The 22,770-nt window shown below is 24.6% G+C and overlaps 1 protein-coding gene across 3 annotated transcripts in view; it reads left to right on the top strand.

The window, feature by feature from the left end:
- Positions 1–380: 380 nt before the first annotated feature.
- LOC122512381 (paired box protein Pax-6-like) overlaps positions 381–22,770 on the top strand; it is a 41,549-nt gene continuing 19,159 nt past the window's right edge. For all 3 annotated transcript variants that reach the window (XM_043628167.1, XM_043628169.1, XM_043628170.1), the window contains exons 1-2: positions 381–1,271; positions 19,798–19,977. In XM_043628167.1, coding sequence (XP_043484102.1) covers positions 824–1,271; positions 19,798–19,977 — 628 coding nt within the window. In that variant the 5' untranslated portion in view covers positions 381–823. The remainder of the gene's footprint in view (positions 1,272–19,797; positions 19,978–22,770) is intronic.

Below are 22,770 nucleotides of genomic sequence, written 5' to 3' on the forward strand. Positions count from 1 at the left end.
GATGCCCTTTCTCGCCGTTGGGATTCCTCCCTTGCCCCCCACACACACATCATTGCAAGGGGGGGGGGACGACCCCACACCAATTTTGTGGGGAGTATCCTCCAAGGCACACAAATACACACAGGTGTATGCACCACTTAAGCAAGTAGAGTCGAGGCAATGTGATAATTCCTCACGACAAGCTCCTTCTTAAATCTTGATCTCACCTTTGGTAGAGCTGTGCGCAGTGGCCAATGCTTTAGGGCATTTGAAAGGTGGGGGGAAGGTGAGCGAAAGAATGGGGTGGGTGGCGAGTGGTGTGGATCCTTTAAGTGGGGGAGGGGAGGGAAAGGGCAGGCAGTCTGGGTGCGCTTCGAACCGCTGAACGGAAGCCAATCCGCTCGAATCCGGCGGAGCGCGAGCAGTCACGGGTGCTCACCGGCTGAAGATCTAGTCTCCAAGTTTATACACACACGATCGGCTTGAATTTGGGGGAACAACCCTTCTCCGTCACAAATAGCCCCACTCGTGAACTTTGTATTGCGCTTGCGTACTTTTGGTGTTTTGTCGCAGTTTATTCGAAACCTGTTTTCTTTTGAGAAAAGAGATTTTAGGTTTATTGGTGTTTATTTATTCACGGTGATCATTGAGAGGATCTGTCAGTATGAAGTGTCCCGTTTTTAAGTGATGGGTTTACGGATTATTAAACTCTGAAGGGGTGGATTTTTGTTAATTTGTAAGAAAAACAAATGTTGATTGTGAAGACTGATGAATACTGGATGTAATAGCGAGGGCAATAGATAAAGTTGCCGAAAGAAAAAGAAATTAGGGTTAAGGACTGGTGATGATGATTGGGGGTGGTGTTGTAACACCTCCGGGAACTGCCAAACCGGCAGCTGTTATTAACGAAATGGTTATTGATGTCATTGGCAGTGCTAGTGTCAGTGGGAGTGGTAGTGGAAGTCCAGCGACGGCCGCTGTACGTGCTTCAAATATTGACAATGAAAGTGGTAATAATAACAACAATAGTATAAGTAATAATAATAATGATGCTCATTCGGTTGTTGGTAATGTGACAAATTCAAGTTCAATTGTTGGGAGAAAAATTTGTTGTCAAGAAGATGATACACCACCGAGTAGCACTGTGACGAGACCTTGGGAACCACCTTCTCCAACCCTTTCGCAACAACAGAATAGATCTCATTTGTTACAAATGCATCCTGCCCGACATCATTCACATGCTCAACATCATCATCAGCAGCTCAATGTTCAACCAACATCAATGATTGATGGTTTGTGGTATTTTATCATCTATCTTTTGTTATTATCTTCTCTATATATCAGAAAAAATACTAGCACTGAGAAATCAATTCGCTAAAATCACAATACTAATTCTAGAAGGTAAAATTTTTACCACCTCGTAAGATAGTTGCAAAGGTTCTCTTTATCAATTTCTTCCCTTATCTCATGCTTAAAAAGTCCAACCTGTTAGTTTTTAATTCTATTTTAGTAGATATTCATCAATAAATAATTTCTGCCATTTGTTGGATATGTTGAACTTTATTCATGGATGAAGTTCAACATATCCAACAAATGGAAAAAATTATCGATAATTTCAAAACGAACCGTTAGGAAAGGAAAGATTGGCATAGTCCTAGTCGTAATTGTAACCAGAGAAGTCAATACTGTTAGATTAATGACATTTATTAATGGATCACTATTGCTCAAGTTAATATCTACACATGTTGTTGAGAATAATTGACAACTACCAATGATCAATTACTTGTGAACATTAAATAATAAATGATTTTCTTACAATAAATTTTAATTAACATCAAAATAGTATAGACAGAAAGTTTGATACAATAATTGTCTGTTTTCTTCTTATATAAATAATTATAATTGCATCTCACTTGTGAGAAAATTACCGTATGCCCACACTGCGCGGCGCTGGTGTTGCTAAATATTCCCGCGTTGCGCGAAAGTACCTGCGCTTGGCACTTAAGTCACTCAACGTCCCACAGAGTGAGCAATTAGCATTTTTTCTTATAATTCATATTGCACCAGAATTAAATATAAGGAATTAGATTGCCATTTCAATAGGAAAATATAATATTCGCATATTATATTTATTATCTATTATTCTTAATAATTGTAGCTTTCTAATATATATAATAATAATTAACTTAGTAATAATTAGCTTCCTGAAGTTGGCGTCGACGCTCAGCATCGAAAACTATTTTTAATTTTTAGTGACAAAATTTAAACTAATTTCACTAGATTTATTCACCTATAGTAAATAAGACACTTTTAAGAGTACTTTTTTAACCTTTAACCTCGGGAAACATTAAGTGATTTTTTCGGTTTCGTGAAAAAAATATTCTTCGACGCTCAGCATCGACGCCAACTACAGGGACCATAATTTTTAGTAGTTCTCTATACTAATTGTTAGTAAACTACTAATTCATTATAGTAAGTCATATTTTTTAGTATTTCAAATTAAAAAGCTTATTTACTACATAAATTAGTAGTTTTCTATTAGCAATTAGTAGAAAACTACTAAAAGTTAATAAAACCCGTTACACTAATTTAATTGGTAAACGAATCCGCAGTATTTCATTAGTAGAATACTATTAATTCAGATTTAGAGAATAGTGGAGCAGTACATTGGATGTCAGTATGAACAAAAAAAAAAAATTTTTACCAACAAAACATCGTTATTTAAAATTTTAGAATCTAATAATAAGTAGAGCCATAATATTCCATTTGGTATTGTATTTAAAATTAACAAGGTTATTTTTAGTGTTCTTATATTGAATGTAATTTAATTAAAAGTTTATATTATTGGGCCATGATTCTTTGAGTTGAATATATCTTTTAAATTATTCACGCAAGTTAATGAAAGTGTATAATAGACATTAATATAATGCAATGTAAAAATGAAACTGGTCCTTATAGTAAAATGGTCGAAAAATTAGCATTGGAGATCAAACAGTCACATATGTTATTAAGATTAAAAATATGTTACTATTTTGGTTTTAAGATGTAAACGTATTTACATTTGGTTTGTTTTGTGTAATTAAAAAAATATTCACCAAAAATTGAAAAGCAAGAAAATTAGGATCATTTTTTAAGACGCTAAGAAAACAAAAATTTAAAAATTACGCAACTCTTCTAAAAATGTAAAATTAGAAAAGAATTTTCTTTTTAAATTAATTCATCTCCAATTTTAATATGCCCAAATTTTTCTTAGAGAAGAGTTGCTTACAAATCATTTAAATTTGAAGCAAAAATAATAAATATCGTCTCATTTCTATTGCTTTCGTGTTTGAAAAGTTTTGAGTAATTTTTTAGTCTGCAAACATTGCAGACTTTAGCCTCATAGAAAATTACTATATACAGTCTTTATTATTAGTATTTTTATTTATTTATTCTTCACTCACTGTAAGAATTGTTGTTTTTTCCTTCCTTCAAATTATTTCAAACAAATTATCAAACATATTTCTGCTGTTAAAAATTGCCGTAGTGCTACAACGAAAAAGAGTAAATAAAGCAGCATCATAAAAATGATGGTCATCAATTTAAGAGCCGCAAAGTGAAAGATATTATCGCTTCTTGATTGATTTTAATAATTATTGGTGATGTAATTAATACCGTGAGGTTGCTCCCGTATATGTGGATGTATATTATATACTTGATATACCTACTTATAGCAGTTTAATCAAAAGGAGGGGTGCGAAGACAGCCACACTTAAAGAGGAGTAAGATAACCTAAATTACAAGGTGGCGGCTGTGCGTGTGAAAGGTCTGCTGTATAGCCAGCTTCTATATGCCACTGTAAATATATAAGTGCGAATCAAAGATAATTTACGCGCGCAAAAAAGGGGTGTATCAGCACTTAAATACCTTAGATCCATTTGATTATGATGCGAACATATTCATATATGTGTATCTCGTGTACCCTTTACAAAAAATCAAAACAGAAGGAGGTAAATGATAAGAACATTCAAATTCACATAAAATTCTCTTGCAAAATCATAATTGAGTCCAAAAAATATTTATCAGTTCTTAAAAGTCTCGATTTTTACCACAAGCCTCAATATTTATCAATACCTTAAAGATTAAACCAATATTACTAGTATAGTAATTTTTAAAAACAAAGCATTCAATATATATCAATCATAAGCTAAATGAGCGTAATGCGAATAAATTTCCGTTTTGTCTTAATGGTACCATAATGATTGTAGTTTAAAGTCAGTAATTTAAAGTATATATACACCACATTCGCCAGTCTATTTGTGAAAGTATTTTTTAAATGCATAAAAATTGTTATGATTAAATTATAAGGTGTGTGTGTGTGTATAAATATAAATGTATGTGTGATATTATCAATTTAACGGTTATCGGTTGCCATTGCTTGCTCACGAGAAATTCTTGTTTTAAATGACTATATTGCATTTTTAATGCAAATATTTACAAAGACGTCTTCTTATCGAATGATGGTGAACGCTTATCGAAAACAGGTAGGATGTTTATGACGCAGGGACTCGCGCGCGATCGTAAAAGGAATAGGTAATACTGGAACGTAAAGCGCGAATAAACGAGGTAATTTCGATGAAAAATTTATAATCCCTCCACGCGAGAGAAGTGTTGATGTTTTATTTTATTTATTTTCTTTTTTGCTTTTGTTTTTAATAGCTGAAACATAGTTTATGTTTAGTTAAAGTAGCAAATGATTATAACTGCGTCCAAGTTCGTTTATATATAAGGGAATTAAAAAGTATTTTAACATTCCTCAAAACTTTTTTCTTTTAATACTGTGTGTGTTTTCTTTGCAAATATTTACTACAAAGTAATTTTACTGCTTTTTATAATTAACTATCGTTTTAATTACAAAACAATAAAGTGAAGTTTGAGTTACAAGTGTTGGTGACTATTAATATTTGAGAGGCACTTAGGATAAAGGTATCCTAAGAAGCAATACATTGCAGGCTGTGTTTAAAAAAAATTTTTAAACTAAAATTCTTCTGAAATTAGTTAAATTTTTTAATAGACTAGAGGGCCCCAAGGTGGCCAGTCAAGTTTTATTTTCCTTAGTAAAATAAAAAAATGTTTTTGCTAAAAAATTATTTTTACTACAATTTTCATGAAATTTCTCGAAAAATGTAATAAGATGTAAAATTTTTAATAAGATGTAAACGATCTTTAGAGAATAAGAATAGAGTATAGAATAATTAACTTATCTTGTATTAAAATACACTAATGCTTATAATTATTATCGAAACATTTCTTTTGACTATGAATCGATGAATATAAGCAATTCGCATGTGAATATATATGTTAGATTTGATTCTTTGCCAGTTGTAGAATGTTGTCGGGCGTCAGGTGTAAGTTATAACCGACATTTATTCACGCGTATAAAGATAATCTAATTAACATTCTAAGTTTCTCGACCACGATGTATCTAAATGATAATTTCGCGACGTTGAAGAGATTTTATGTTTCGTTTATCGTTAAGTTAAAGTTGTTTTCATTCAGTATTATATATATATATATATATATATATATATATATATATATATATATATATATATATATATTATACAAAATCTTGATGTCGCTTTTAAATGTTTTGATAGCTTTGAAAAATTATTAGCTATACAATTAAATTTTGAGTGTGAAATTTCAAATAAACTATAATAAAAATAAGAGAATTGAATTTCTCTGAAAATATTTTAACTAAACTTGATAAATTCCTTGACAGTTATTAGCTATATGGATTTATTAATTGGATTTATATTCCATTGGGCTTTTGAATCGAAAATATAGTAAAAAGAATTACATTAGACAATTCAATAACATAACTATTGAAATTTTTAAAATTGAGAAAAAAAACATTACATATTCCCGTTTTTTTAATATTTTTGTAGAAAATTTTCATAAGCAACTACACTGAAAAAAAAATTTAATTGATTCAATTAACCGATTAATTGACTATTATCCATTAAATATTTAATTGAATCAAATAATATTTATTGGAGTCAATTAAATGGTATTTGATTCAAATACTGAAATTATTGGTTTAAATACCAATTAATTGAATCCAATAAATATTATTTGATTCAAGTAAATATTTAATTGATAATAGTCAATTAAATGGATAGGTATTTGAATCAATTAAATTTTTTTTCAGTGTAATTTACATCATTTCTATATTTTTCAATTAAAATTGTTTTAATAAAATTCAAAGTTTTTTAAAAATAAAGGAAAAAATGTTTATAAACTCTATTTGTAAATTACAAATTTTAATTGAAAATTCACTTGAAACTTTTTAAATTTTTAGAAAATAAAGGAAACAATTTTACACAAAAAAATGTTCTGTTACATTTTTACGAATTTCTATAATTGCAAAGTCATTCGAAAACAACATTAACCACTTTTTTTAACTAAATATTTAATTATTATTATTTTTCCACAGGAATTAAGACATTCAAAAATTTTAAATTCAAACTCGGAGTGATCGATTTCTTCATTTTTTTATAAGAATTAAAGATGATCGATAGATAAAATAATTATTTTCTATTATAAAAATAGTTACTGTTACTTCTTCAAAATTATTTTCATTTTAAATTATTATCTAAAATTTTAACTAAAATTCATTTTTAAATCAATTTTTATTAGAAAATTCTATGAGAATTCAATTATTTAAATACAAAAGTAAATTATATAATTGAATGCTTCTTAAAATTTAATTCCTATAAAGAATTTTATCAATAAATTTTTAAATAATTGAATTCTTTTGACGAATTTGAATAAAATTCTTAAGAATAATTACTAATAATTAATTTTTTGAGGAATTCGATTAAAACTGTATTCAAATAATTGAAATTCTGCGATAAGTTTTATTATTTATGATAATAATTAAATGTTTGGGTACAATTATCAATTTTTTTTTAAATAATTGATTTCTTTTGGGGTAGTTTTATTAAAATAGTACAGACATTGAAAATTATTGAAATGAGGAAATTTTTTGAAAATAATTGAATTTTAAAGAAGATTTTTATTATTTAAAACGAAAATTTGTATTTTGACGAGATTTTTTTCAATTTTGAATATAATTGAATTTTGTGATAAGAATTTTATTACTGTTTAAAGTAATTAAGTTTCTGCAATCATTTGTAATTGTTTTAATAAAATTCAAAGTTTTTTAAAAATAAAGGAAAAAAATGTTTATAAATTCCATTTGTCAATTACAAATTTTAATTGAAAATTAATTTGAAACTTTTTAAATTTTTAGAAAATAAAGGAAACAATTTTACTTAAAAAAAAAAATGTTTTTACATTTTTACGAATTTTTTTAATTGTAAAATTATTCGAAAACATCAATAACTTCTTTTTTAAATAAATATTTAATTATTATTATTTTGCCACAGGAATTAAGATTCTCAAAAATTTTAAATTCAAACTTTTTTAAAATTAATTAACTTTTAAAGTATTGTTATAAAACATGAAGATATCAATCATTCCGAGTCGAAGATTCGGAATGATCGATTTCTTAATGTTTTATAATAATTTGTAATAATTAAAAATTTTTGAAAATAATTGAATTATTGCGAAGAAATTTATAAAAAATTGTAAATAATTACGAATTCCTGTGGAATTTTTATTATTCTTGAAAATAGTTAAATGTTTGTGTTTACAAAGATAATTGGGATTTTGACGAGAAAATTTTTTTAATTTTGAAAATAATCGAATTTTATGAGAAGGTTTTTATTATTTATAAAGAAAATTTGTATTTTGACGAGAATTTTTTTTTGAATTTGGAAAATAATTGAATTTTATGAGAAGAATTTTATTATTTATAAAGAAAATTTGGATTTTGACGAGATTTTTTTTTTAATTTTGAAAATAATTGAATTTTATTATTTATAAAGAAAATTTGGATTTTGACAAGAATTTTTTTTTAATTTTGAAAATAATTGAATTTTATGAGAAGAACTTTATTACTTTTGAAAATAATTGAATTTCTGCAATTATTTGTAATTTCTCCAAAATTGAATTTTTTTAGTGTTTTCAACAAAAATTTGAATTAAGAATGTTTAAATTTGCTAATTTTATTTAAAAAGTGAAGTAAAGAGTCTGTTGCTAGTAATAATTAATTTTTATTTGATGCAACATACTTAAAAGTTTATTGAAGCTGAGGACCGCAACGTTTTTAATAACAATTTTTTTTCAAAGTAAATTCATAGCTCAAAATTTTATGTGAGTTAATTTTTAAGAAATTAATTATTACTTAAGAGACAATTGTTAAAAAATAACATGATTTAGAATCAACAATAACAAAAATCCGTCGCATTGTTTTTTCATTTCGAAAACGCTGTCGACTTCAGCCTCAAGTCTATTGGTTGTATATATTTTTCCTATTAGTGGCAAATGAGGAATTTTTTCCTTCAAAAGAAAAATATTTCAGGAAATATTATTTTTTAAAACTAAATGCATCTGGAACGTGTGGAATGTTTGCCTTAATTTTCGATTAGAGTTAACACCTATGTCTAGAGAATGCTGCCAGTGTGTTATTATTAAGAGCATCAAGTTGCATGCTTACCACACTTGATAGACTTCACAAACTTGATTCCACACGTCTATTCTAGACTCCTCGAACTATTCTTTATGAAGAATATATGTATAAACACACAAACACGAACATAAAATACATAGACATACACATCCAATTGTTTACATGCCATGCTTTGAATAATTTAAAAAAATTTCACGACTTACATAAAAATTTCTTTCCTTTAAGTGTAAAGGAAATTTTAGTTCGTCTTTAAAAGTAAATCGATAAAACGATTTTTATGCGTGAAAAAGACATGTAAAAAAGGGTTCTTGCGGTAATAGGAGGTGTGCTTCTTTTCTTTCCACCATATAGTAAATGTAGCTGCTATTATATTTATAAATATGAATATAATTTCATATTGTTTAAAATTATATTAGTTGTGAAAAGTTTTATCGTTTTTCCTATGAAACTTAAACATTGAATGGCTCGAGGAGTTTTAATATTTTAGAATATTTCAATACTTTCTAAATTGATCTTCAAATGAGATATATTTAACTCAGGTGATAATTTGTAGAAATTCAAACTGGGATTTGATCTGGATTACATCTGAAAGTAGAATCTGATTGTAGGGAAACTTAGAACTTAGCTTAGCTTATTGTCAGAAATAGAAAAATTTGAAGAAGACACCTAAATTCAGAATCTTCTTATGAATTCTAAAAATTTAATTTTTTTACAGTACTTTTAATAAAAGTCCCTGATTTCGCTGACTTGTGGCACCTGTTAGGCACGGATCCAGAATATAATTGGGACCTGCCTCAGTTAGGCTCAATTATGACCCAATTGTAAACGGGCCGAAACAGGGCCTAATTTTGTGATCGCGATAAAGGCCCGGTTTAAAATTTCTTCACGGATTAACTGTATTATAACAATATTTGATTGATTCATGGAGAATTTCTCTTTTTCAATCATTGTTATTGTGCTTGAGTAAGTTTCTTTCTCGTAAATATGTGCATAAAAAAAGGGGGTCTGATTTTAATGTCACGCAACGATCTGCTTAATCTTGGAATTTCACCTGCCTTATCCTCTATTAAGCATCAAACACGTTGCAAAGGAGGCGAACCATGTTAAATCAGCGTGACAACAGCGTTTCATGGTTTTCGACCTGTGCAAGAAGGTCTATAGTAATGGCACACGTCAACCATCATTATTTTAAATGTACACACATACGGATTTTTTAATCTTCTCTTTTTTTAAAAAAATATGTGTTATACAAAAATGTGTTGATAATAATTTTTTCAAAATATTTTCGACTTTTTGCTTTTCAATTAGTACATTTTACCAATAATTAGTAATTTCTACTTGAATCAAATAATTTTGAAATGATTCAAATACAATTTATTTGATACAAGTAAATATTTATTTGATAATAGTCAAACCTGGAAAATCTGAAAATGTCAGGAAATTTTATAAACCTTGAAAAAACCTGAAAAAGTCAGGGAATTTTTATTGAAATTCTGGGAAATTATTGTTCTCTAAAGTTATTGTGCTTTCTATAATTTCTTTGCAATAATTCAATTATTTTTATAAATAATCAATTTTTTCCAGACATTCAATTATTTTCATAAATAATCAAATTCTTTATAGGAATTTAATTATTTTCATAAATAATAAAATTCATCGCAGAATTTCAATTATTTTCAATATAATTATTTTAATCGAATTTCTCGAAAAATGTAATTATTCTTAAAAATTTTATTCAAATTCATCAAAGAAATTCAAATATTTTAAAAAGCTTTCCTATAATTTATTTATTAGAATTTAAGTATTATTGTCAATACATTTTTAATTAAATTTCTTAAAAGAATGAAATTATTTTCAAAAATTTTAATGAAATTTTTTTTAACAATTCAATTTTTTTTCAAAATAATTTTAATAAAATTCTTCGTAGAAATTTAATTAATTTAAATAATTTATCAAAATCCAATTATTTTCAATATCTACTATTTCCAGAAAATTTCACAAAAGAATTCAATTACTTTCAAAAGTAATAAAATTCTTCGCCAAAATTCAATTATGTTAAAAAATTTTTAAAAATACTGATCAAAATTTTAATTATCTTTATAAATAATAAAATTTTTCTCCAAAATTCAATTATTTTTAAGAATTTTAATAAAATTCTTGGGAAAATTTCAATTATTTTCAAAAGTTTTCAATATCTCTACTATTTTAATAAAACTACCCCAAAAGAAATCAATTATTTAAAAAAAATTTTAATATAATTGTACGCAAACATTTAATTATTTTCATAAATAATAAAACTCATTTCCAGAATATCAATTATTTTTAATACAATTTTAATCGAATTCCTTGAAAAATGTAACTATTCTTAAAAACTTTATTAAAATTCGTCAAAAGAATTTAATTATTTAAAAATTTAGTAATAAAATTCTTTATAAAAATTAAATTTTAAGAAACATTCAATTATATAATTTACTTTTGTATTTAAATAATTGAATTCTCATAGAACTTTCTAATAAAAATTGATTTAAAAATGAATTTTAGTTAAAATTTTAGATAATAATTTAAAATGAAAATAATTTATTTAAATAACTATTTTTATAATAGAAAATAATTATTTTATCTCTCGATCATCTTTAATTATTATAAAAAATGAAGAAATCGATCACTCCGAGTTTGAATTTGAAATTTTTGAATGTCTTAATACTTGTGGAAAAATAAAAATAATTAAATATTTATTTAAAAAAGTAGTTAATGTTGTTTTCGAATAATTTTACAATTATAGAAATTCGTAAAAATGTAACAGAACATTTTTTTGTGTAAAATTGTTTCCTTTATTTTCTAAAAATTTAAAAAGTTTCAAGTGAATTTTCAATTAAAATTTGTAATTGACAAATAGAATTTATAAACATTTTCTTCCTTTATTTTTAGAAATTTTTGAATTTTATTACAACAATTGTAATTAAGAAATAGAAATAATGTAAATTAGTTCCTTATGAAAATTGAAAATTTTCTACAAAAATATAAAGAAACGGGAATTTGTAATGTTTCTCTTCCCAAAATAGAAGAATGAGTTTGTGAACAATATTGTTATTGAGAGATAAAACTTATGCATAAAATGGGTATTTATTTCCTATTTTTAAATTATAATTTTTTTTAAAACAATTTTCTATTTCTTTTAAATAAAAAGGAGAAAAATTTGCATAATTTTGATCAGTCAAACGATATTTCAATTTGTTGTAGAAAAAAGCATATAATAAACAAAAAGGGTATATTTTTCATTTGTTAATCATCATTTAAAAAAAAATTTCTATTATTTTAGTTGCATATTTATATATTATATATTTATATATTAGTTGCATATTTTCGATTTGTCAAACAATATTTTTTAAAGAAAAAAAAAACAAACAAAAGCATACACAAAAACTAACTTCAAACTACGGACAGAATGAATTGAAATGAATGAAAGAATACGAAGATTAATATAGCTAATTAATGAAGATAAAAAAACAAAGATCCAAGGCATAAAATGTGAATGAAAAGTTTACCAAAAATACCTATAGGTTAAAAAACTGCACATGTAAACTTTTACGACAAAATGAATAAATTTGTTCAATGTGAACGTTTAGTTTGGGATCCGAATGAAAATCAAGATCCGACACCTTAACCCTAATGCGCCAATTAAGAAAACAGTATAACCGTCAGGTATATAGGACTGCGTGTTAAAAAACAGGTATATATATATATATATAGGGACCGAAAACAAAAACTTAGGTTACCAGTCGTTGCCACAAAGTAGGTAGGTACTTCTTGCGTATCCACAGATCTTTCTGGTGTGTTCACACCTACCAGATGGACTGGAAACCAGCCATACTCGTTCAGAACCGGTTCCACGTCGCGAACCGACAGTACGTCTTTTTCGCGAAGAGAGCTACTCTCGTTAAGCACATCTCGAGGGCTCGAAGGACTGTCCTTCCAGTTTTCGTGAATCTTACCCGCGCGTACCAAAGCACGCCTACTCGATTACCACCGACTATTTTTCTTTTCCTTTTTTCCACCACGTACATATCAGTTGTATTTAGAGTCGTTCTCAACCGGTTTTTCCCTTGAAACATTAAGACTTTAATAAAAAAAAAAAAATAAGCACAGAAGCATTGCTTATTCTTCTTTTTCTTTTTATTTTCTCTCACTTCTCTCTGATTATTCAAAAAGAAAATATTTCTAGGGGAATATATAAATATACCACAATTGCAAAAATGTTGGTGTAGGTCTTCAGAAACAAAAAGTGAATTCTTTGTTTGATATTTTTTTCAGTTCCACTCACTAAAAAGAGTATTGCTTCCTCTTATATATTGTATGAAAAGTAATGGTCTTCACTTGAGAGGATTTTCCTCTCGTATATTATATATTTATCAATTATATGGTTATGAACTAATAAAATAAAAAATTACGGACCAATTATTACTGACAAAAATATAACCTGTTAGAATCTATTACTAAAATTTTTCTTTAAATCAATTAATTTTCAAAAAAGTTCATCTACAATTTTCAAAATTCATTTATTTACAATATTCAATTTTACAAATTTTAATCATTCGTAAATTTTTCAATTAATTATATATTAGAAAATAAAAACTTTAAATAATATAAAAAAAATTCAATTACATTATTAAAAAAAAATTAATTTCGAAATTAAATTATTCCTAAAAATTATCTACAATTTGAACTGAAATTCAGTTTTAAATCAATTTTTATTAGAAAATTCTACTAGAATTCAATTATTTAAGTACAAAAAAAAAAAAAAATTATTAAATAATTGAATGTTTCTTAAAATTCAATTCCCATAAAGAATCGTTATCAACAAATTTTCAAATAATTGAATTCTATCAACGAATTTTAATAAAATTTTTAAGAATAATTACATTCTTTAAGAATTTTTCAAATTCATTTGTTTCAAATTCAATTTTACAAAATTTCAATGATTCGTAAATTCTTCAATTAAATTTATATTGGAAAATAAAAACTATCAATAATTTCAAAAAGGAACTTCGCAATTAAAGTTTTAAAAAAAAATTAATTCTACAGAACTATTAGTTAAAAATATGAAAAGTTCAAATTTTCAAAGATTTTAATCTGAAACCTTTTCAAAATTCAATTATTTCTAAAAATGTACGCTCTAATGCTTTTAAAATTCAATTATAATCTAAAATTTGAACTGAAATCCATTTTTAAATCAATGTTTATGAGAAAATTCTACTAGAATTCAATTATCTAAATACAAAAATAACAATTTATTGAATAATTATATGTTTACGATTCAATTTAATAAAATTTCAATTATTCGAAAATTCTTTAATTAAATATATATATTAGAAAATAATAACTTCAAAATTCACGCTATATTGCTTTTAATATTCAATTATTATCTAAAATTTTAAATGAAATTCATTTTTTAAATCAATTTTTATTAGAAAATTCAACGAGAATTCAATTACTTAAATACAAAAATTAATAACTTATTGAATAATTAAATGTTTTTATAAATTGAATTCTCATAAAGAATTTTATTAACAAATTTTTAAATAATAGGATTCTTTCGACGAATTCTATTAAAATTGTATTAAAAATAATTGAAATTCTTCAATGAGTTTTACTATTTATGAAAATAATTGAATTCCTAAAAAGAATTTTATTATTTTTGAAAATAATTGAATATTTGTAAAAAAATTTTATTATTTATGAAATTAATTGAATTATTGCGAAAAAATTTATAAACAATTTGCAAATCATTAAATTTATTCAAAGATTTTTAAAAAAATTTGATAATAATTGAATTTCTTCGAAGAATTTTATTATTTATGGAAATAATTGAATTTTTGGAAAGAATTTTATTAAAAATTTTCATAATCCTAATTTTTTAAAAATTTTTAAAAAACAATTGAATTCTTTCGAAAAATTTCTTTAATTTATTGAATAAAATCGAATTTTTTAATAATTGAGTTGAAAATAATTTAATTCTTCTAAAGAATTTTATTATTTATGATAAATAATTTAATTTTTACGATGAATTTTACTACTTATAAAAATAATTGAATTGTTTCGAAGGATTTATTAAAATTTTAGAAAATAATTGGATTATTTAAAAAAATGTTATTAAAAATTTTTTTTTTAAATTGAATTCTTTCATGAAATTTTATTAAAATTATATTATAAAGAATTGAATTTTTAGGAACAATTTTATTAAAATTTTTGAAAATAATTGAATTTCGGAAAAGAATTTTATTATTTAGAAAGATAATTGAAATTTTGATAAGAATTTTTAAAAATTTTTTATCATTATTAAATTTTTGCAAAGAATTTTATTACTTTTGAAAATAATTGAATTTTTGTCATTATTTGTAATTTTTCAAAAATTCTCCAAATTATATTGTTAAATTTATGAACTTTTATTGCTTTTTCAATCAAATTACGGACTTTACGAACCTTTTTTTTTAAGAAAACAGACTTTTACGAACTTTAAACAAATTTACGGACGTTCACAGAATTTACAGAAATTTTCAAACTTTGCCGCTATTACGGCCCGGTAAAAATTTTTACTCAAGAGAAAAACTAAAACTGTTTAAGACTTTAGCCAGACTTTAATAAGAAAAAAAAAAATTTTTAAATTCTACTTTTGTTGAAGTTCTAAGGACATTTTTTAGACAGTTTTTCCAAGATTTGAAGTAGAAAAACTACTACTACGTCAGACAGAGCAATGACGAGGAAAAACGTTTATAGAAGTATTTGCAGTAGAGAAACAGTTGTTTCGTCAGACAGGGCAAATATAAGACGTTTAAATACACAGAAATAGATTTAAAAACCACTGAGAATATCAGTTAACAATGATAAAAAAATAAATATTAAAAAAAAAATACAAGAAGACTAAATTAATAAAAAAAAAGTAAGTTTCAAAGAAAACTAATAAAATTTATATGAAAATATTATATCTTGCGAAATGAATTTTTTTTTCAACTAAAAATACTTCCTGTAGAATGTTATTAAAATGTTACCATAGAAACTTGGTATTTTGAAATGAATAGATATTTTGCATTTTACGTCAAAAATGTTATAAATTTTATAAATTCCTATCAAGGAATTTCTTGAAAGGAAAACATTTTTTTTTTTTTGCGTGAATCTATGTGCAGTGTGAGCAACGTCATGAATGTAATGCGCGTCCAATTGAAAAACGATGTTTGATGATGTTTTGATAACGCTGATAGAACAAGATATATGGACATTGTAATTATTTCCTATTACAAACATTATTGCCGTTGAAAATTTTTAAATTTATTTCATTTGGTCAATTATTTAGAATTAGTTACTAAAATAGGAATATGAAGCAAGTTATTCAGACAAAGCAATAATTATTACTAATTTTTAATTAATTTAATTTAATTATTACTAATTACAAAATTTAATTAGTATTTACTAATAATTGGTAATATTGTAATAATTGAAAAGGGAAAAAGACATTAATGAAAACTACTAACAATTAGGAAAGTTTTATTATTTTTATAGAATTTTACTAATTCAGATTTAGAAAGTAATTACTATTTATTTCACTAGTAATAGTAATTATTGATAGTAATTAGTAATAGTAATTATTGATAGTAATTAGTAATAGTAATTATTGATGGTAATTAGTAATAGTAATTATTGATAGTAATTAGTAATAGTAATTATTGATAGTAATTAGTAATAGTAATTGTTGATAGTAATTAGTAATAGTAATTAATAATAGTAATTAGTAATAGTAATTAATAATAGTAATTAGTAATAGTAATTTGTAATAGTAATTAGTAATAGTAATTAGTAATAGTAATTATTGATAGTAATTAGTAATAGTAATTGTTGATAGTAATTAGTAATAGTAATTAATAATAGTAATTAGTAATAGTAATTAATAATAGTAATTAGTAATAGTAATTTGTAATAGTAATTAGTAATAGTAATTCGTAATAGTAGCATTATTTACTAATATAATTAGCTCAATAAAAAATTAGTTCTCTTGAAAGTAAAATTCACTTCCCTCGTTTCAAGAAAAATTCTGCAAGATAAAAGATAAAAAATTTCATGGCGATACCAAAAGTAATAATATTCTTTTTTGTTTACTTGCGCGACCAAATTAGAATATTGGTTTATAAATTAAGAGAAATAGCTTATTTATTTGTTTAGTGAAACATGAAGTTGGTCCAGTCAAAATTAATAGTCGGTTTCGATTAAGTCATTAGGAACCTGTTGCTCAGAATGAATTATCAATTAGTGGTTCTTAACGCTTGGCGCACTAATTGCCTAAGCATCTGCCACTTGAATAATCGGCTGCTGATTGGACAAGAATTTCTTTAATTCGCATATTCTCCCCGCAGCTATTTCACGTTTCCTTTCAATTAATTCCCATCGGTATTCATAAGAAACCTCGAAAACACGAAATTTAAATTTATAAAAATAGTAATAACTTTTCAAATAAACGGGTTCGTTTCTGTTTATGTAGATTTGCGGTATGTAGCGTATTTTCTTAATTATATGCTAATAGGTATCAATAACTGTTATTGTAATTATTTTTCAAGTGATAATAATTATAAACATATCAGAAAATTAAACTCAATTATTATCTAAAATTTTAATTGAAATTCGTTTTCAAATCAAATTTTATTAGAAAATTCTACTAGAATTCAATTATTTAATTATAGAAAAATAAATAATATATTAAACAATTGAATGTTTTTTAAAATTAAATTCTCATAAAGAATTTTATCATCATATTTTTAAATAATTGAATTCTTTCGACAATTTTTAATAAAATTTTAAAGAATAATTACATTTTCCGAGAAATTCGATTAAAATTGAATTAAAAACAATTGAATTTCTGAAATAATTTGTAACTTCTGCAAAATTAAATTTTTCTTAGTGTTAACTAACATTTTTTTTATAAATCCATTATTTTTAATAATTTTTTAAATAGATTTTTGAGAATTTTAAAATTCATTTCTTTTTAACTGAAATTTATTTTTAAATCAATTTTTATTAGAACATTCTATTAGAATTCAATTATTTAAATACAAAAAAATAATTTTTTGAATATTTGAATGTTTCTTAACATTTGTATTATAATAAAGAATTTTGTCAATAAATTTTTAAATAATTGAATTTGTTTGACGAATTTTAATAAAATTTTCAAGAATAATTTCATTTTTCGAGAAATTAGATTAAAATTTTATTAAAATAATTGGAATTTTGCCAAGAATTTTATTATTTATGAAAATAATTGAATGTGAAAAATTTGATTGAATTGCGAAAAGTTTTTGAAAATAATTGAAATTTTGCGAAGAATTTTATTCAAATTTTGGAAAATAATTGAATTTTGGAGAAAAATTTTATTATTTATAAAGATAATTAAAATTTTGACTAGTATTTTTTTTTAATTTTTTAACATAATTGAACTTCGATGAAAAAATTTAATTACTTTTAAAAATAATTGAATTCTTGAGACGGATTTTAATAATATTTATTTTTAAATAATTGAATTCTTTTGTGAAATTTTCTGGAAATAGTAGATTTTAAAAACAATTGAATTTTAATAAATTATTTAACTTAATTAAATTTCTACAAAGAATTTTATTAAAATTATTTTGGAAAAAAGTGAATTGTTAAAAAAAATTTCATTAAAATTTTTGAAAATAATTTTATTCTTTCAAGAAATGTAATTAAAAATGTATTGACAATAATACTTAAATTTCAAAAAAATAAATTATAGGAAAGCTTTTTAAAATATTTGGATTTCTTTGGTGAATTTAAATAAAATTTTTAAGAATAATTACATTTTTCGAAAAATTTCATTAAAATTGTATTAAAATTTAAAAATAATTGAAATTCTGCGATGAGTTTTATTTTTTTTCAGAAAATAATTAAAAACTTATAAAGAATTTGATTATTAATGAAAATAATTGAATCACTGTGAAAAATTTGATTATTTATCAAAATAATTGAATTATTGCGAAGAAATTTATAAAAAAGCACAATAACTTTAGAGAACAATAATTTTTTTTAAAAATAATTTAATTAAATTGCGAAGAAATTTATAAATAATTGAATTTTTGTAAAATTTTTATTATTTTATTGGCATTCATTAAATGTTTGCGTAGAATTTTATTGAAACTTTTTTAAGGAATTGAATTCTTTTGGAAAATTTTATTAAAATAATACATTTTTTGAAAATCATTAAATTGCGGAATATTTTTGAAAAGAATTGAAATTTTGCCAAGAATTTTATTAAAATTTTTTGAAATTAATTGAATTTCGGAGAAGAATTTTATTATTTATAAAAATAATTGAAATTTTGACGAAAATTTAAAAACACTTTTTAAACATAATTGAATTTCTGTAAAGAATTTAATTACTTAGGAAAATAATTGAATTTCTGCAATGATTTGTAATTTCTCTAAAATCTCCCAAATTATATTGTCCAATTTACGAACTTTTTGTTGTTTTTAATCAAATTACGGATTTTACGGACCTTTTTTTTTTTTAAAAAAAGGACTTTTGCAGACTTGAAACAAATTTACGGACCTAGTTCGAAGTCTTTAGTAACCATATAATAATAAAATGTTAAAAAATTATTTCACGAAATTTATATTCTTTCTAATTAAAAATCACTAAAATTTAGTAGAATTCGTTTAGAAATTCTATAGAATGATTCTAGTGAAATTTTATAGAACTTTTTCAGCTGGATAACTATAATTAAAATTCAAAGGTAGAAATTAATTTAAATTTAATTAAAATTAAAATTCAAAGGTAGAAGTTAATTTAAATTTAATTGTAATTAAAATTCAAAGGTAGAAGTTAATTTAAATTTAATTGTAATTAAAATTCAAAGGTAGAAGTTAATTTTAATTTAATTCTAATTAAAATTATTATCCAGTAGTAAGTAAGTAAGTAAGTAAGTAGATAGAAAAATAAGTTTAATTTTGTCCTAGAGTTATTATTTGTATTCCGTACCTTTAGGACGAGAATTTTTTTTTTTGTTTTTTTTCTTTATTTTATTTTGAGTCAGCGAAGCATTGTAAAAAAGGTACAAAATGTCTTTTCAACACTCTCGACAATTCTTTACGAGAGCCTTCGATGTTGAACATGTGACCAACGCTACTTAATATCCCACAACGGAAGCGACGAAGCTTCTCTAATTTCCAACTCTTACGTGTTTTCAGGTGTCAGTCTACAAAACTGCACGACAGGACCGTTCCCAACGGGAAACAACAGCAGCAGTGCTTCACGACAACGACTACTCGAACTCTCACATGGATTAGGTGCCTTGAGGCATTACAATGATCTCGCAAATCATGTACTGTCATTAAATCAACAGGGTGCTGTTGTCACAAAATTACTAGGTGAGTCATTTTTATGTGTATTTTTAAATCTAGGAATATAAATAAGACTTTTTTTTATAATCTATTTAGAGAAATAATAAATTTATCGACTCAATTTTATTGCACAAAAACATTTCCCGAAATTGAAAAAACTTATCAGTTCCTTGTCTAACTTTTACACAGAGCTGAAAATAATTTTCCGAAAAATTTAATAATAGTTTTTGAATAATTTTACAAACTTATAATTTTTTTTCAACTAGACACTAGAGATACGGATTAAACCATAGTTATAAATCTTTGTTTTATGCAAAATAGGCCTATGAAAACCAGCTGAAATCTATGTTGAAGCCCTATTTATTTAAATAGTGAAACAAAGTAAAAAATGTTATTTCTCCAAGTACACAATTCTAATCTATAATTACAATGTTTCACAATTTTTCATTAGACATTGTTAATGATTTTCAGGTATTTTTTCTTTGAATATCAAATTAAGATATTTGTTATAGTTATAATTCTATTTTGTACAAGTCAGTAATGACAGATGAAAGTTGAACCGGTTTAAAGTGACTTTTATTAGTTCGCACCTTCAAAAGTTTCACGTGAATGTTTAATCGCCCGTTAACTGCACATAAAGTCTTAACATGTAAACTGTAAACTTTCAACGCTCACATGATAAATTGACTCTTTCCTAGCAGTCCTTGAAGGCAAATATTACTTTGTTTTCTTATACCTTAGCATACGATATCCTTAAAAGTTTAAACTGTGTCGTTATTTCCAATATTTTTTTGTTTATTAGATATTTTTCTAACAAAAGATATATTTTTTTTAGTCTAGATAGAATTTTGAGTTCGCTAGTTAGTAGTTTTTGATCACAGTCAAAATATGGAAAGTTTGTGGGTTTAAAATATTTTTGTCGTTCGACACGGTTTCCTAAATTGTGACCATAGATTGCTATGAAACAAATTTGCTATGACGTAACTTAAAGGCCCCTATGGGGGCCGTTAGAAACTACGACCAGACCCCCAAGTCTCACTTAGAACCATACAGACCTATGTTGTCAAAAAAAAATTAAAAATTTTACCACGCGCAATTTTGTACAAACTATACTATGAAAAAAGAAATTACAATTTATTTACCCAACGCTAATCAGTGTGAAATATTGTATATTATTACAGACATTGAAAAAGTGCGTCTCATTTACTGTTTTTTTTTTTTTTAAAACGCTAATTATAATTACTAAGGTGGTTATGAGCTTCACTCATCGTTTATATGTCTCAATTTCAGCGCGCATTTCTTTCTTTCGGCAAAACAAAGTCATCCTGACGAGTCTTAATTTCTTGTCGAGACTAACGAGCGCATGAAGAGTGAACCTTTACATTTTTATAAGGCTCATAATGCAATGCGTTCCCTATAATTTTCCTAGAGTTGCTCTTGAATTTTGTTTCTTTTGTATTTTCCACATACCCTTTCAAGTAAAGAGTAATCTTTTCTTTAAAATATATAAGTGTTAAGTGCGCAATTTTATATACATGAGGAGCATAAACATACATATAAACTTCTTGTTCTTCTCAATGATTGACCGGCGCGCAGTCAAAAACGATATTCATTGAAGCCGCTTGTAAAATTCAAAATGCTTTTGTTAACTCTTACACCATATATCATTTTACAGTTGTTGAGTTAAAATCCGACGATTTGCGGAATGTAATTTTGAGAAAACAAAACTTTCCCTATTTTATGTATTGTGACAGTGCGATAGTGCATGTACAATTTCAAATGGTAAATTGTAAATATATTCATTGGAAAAAGACGATTTATAACTTTTTGTAAACTAGGAAAACTTGATGGGTACTAGTTTAAAATTTATTAGTCCCAGTATGGCGCGTTTAAAATAGGAACTTTAGTTATTAGTCAGAATTTCCATTTTACCCTAATATGTTCAAAAATTCTCATGTCAGAAACTAAAAAAACTTTCTAGTTTCTGCCTAGTTTCTGCCTAGTTTAATGCCCTCATTTCCCCAGTTCAGTCATTTTAAAGTAGACACTTGTAGAAAATCACATTTACCCCTATGTTTAAAATTGATGTTCAAAATAATTTTTCTATGCAGAAACCAAAAAAACTTGCTAGATCCTAGTTCAGGGTTGCCACAAATATTTAATTTTGTTTCTGATTTCCAGACAAAATTTTGACTTTTTCCCTGACTATAAAGAATATTCTGATTCACTCTAAAAATTATTAGATACTCAAAAATATATTTTATTAAATTTACAAATTTCTTTAAATGTAAAATTATTCGAAAACATCAATAACTTTTAATAAATAAGGTTGAACAAAAAGAAATATTAATTATACATTCAAACAAAATTACTCTATTTTGTTCAATGAAACTAAATTCAAAACATGAAGAAATAGATCATTCCGAGTCTTCGACTCGGAGTAATCGATTTCTTCATGTTTTGTAATAATTTAGATTATCATAAAATTTTTCAAAAAAAATTTAATTATTTTAAAAAATCCTAATAAAATCCTTTGCAAGAATTCAATTATTTTTAGAAGTACTAAAACTTCTGAAAAGAATTCAATTATTTTTTAAAAAATGTAATAAAATTCGTTGCAAGAATTTAATTATTTGAATAAATAATAAATCGATTATTCGGAAATTCATTTTGAAATCAATTTTTATTAGAAAATTCTTCGAAAATTCAATTATTTAAATTCAAAAATAAATAATTTATTGAATAGTTGAATTTTTGTTAAAATTGAATTCTCGTAAAGAATGTTAGCAACAAATTTTGAAATAATTGAATTCTTTTGAC

Source organism: Leptopilina heterotoma, unplaced genomic scaffold (genome assembly GCF_015476425.1).
Source record: "Leptopilina heterotoma isolate Lh14 unplaced genomic scaffold, ASM1547642v1 Lhet_98, whole genome shotgun sequence".
Classification (NCBI taxonomy): domain Eukaryota; kingdom Metazoa; phylum Arthropoda; class Insecta; order Hymenoptera; family Figitidae; genus Leptopilina; species Leptopilina heterotoma.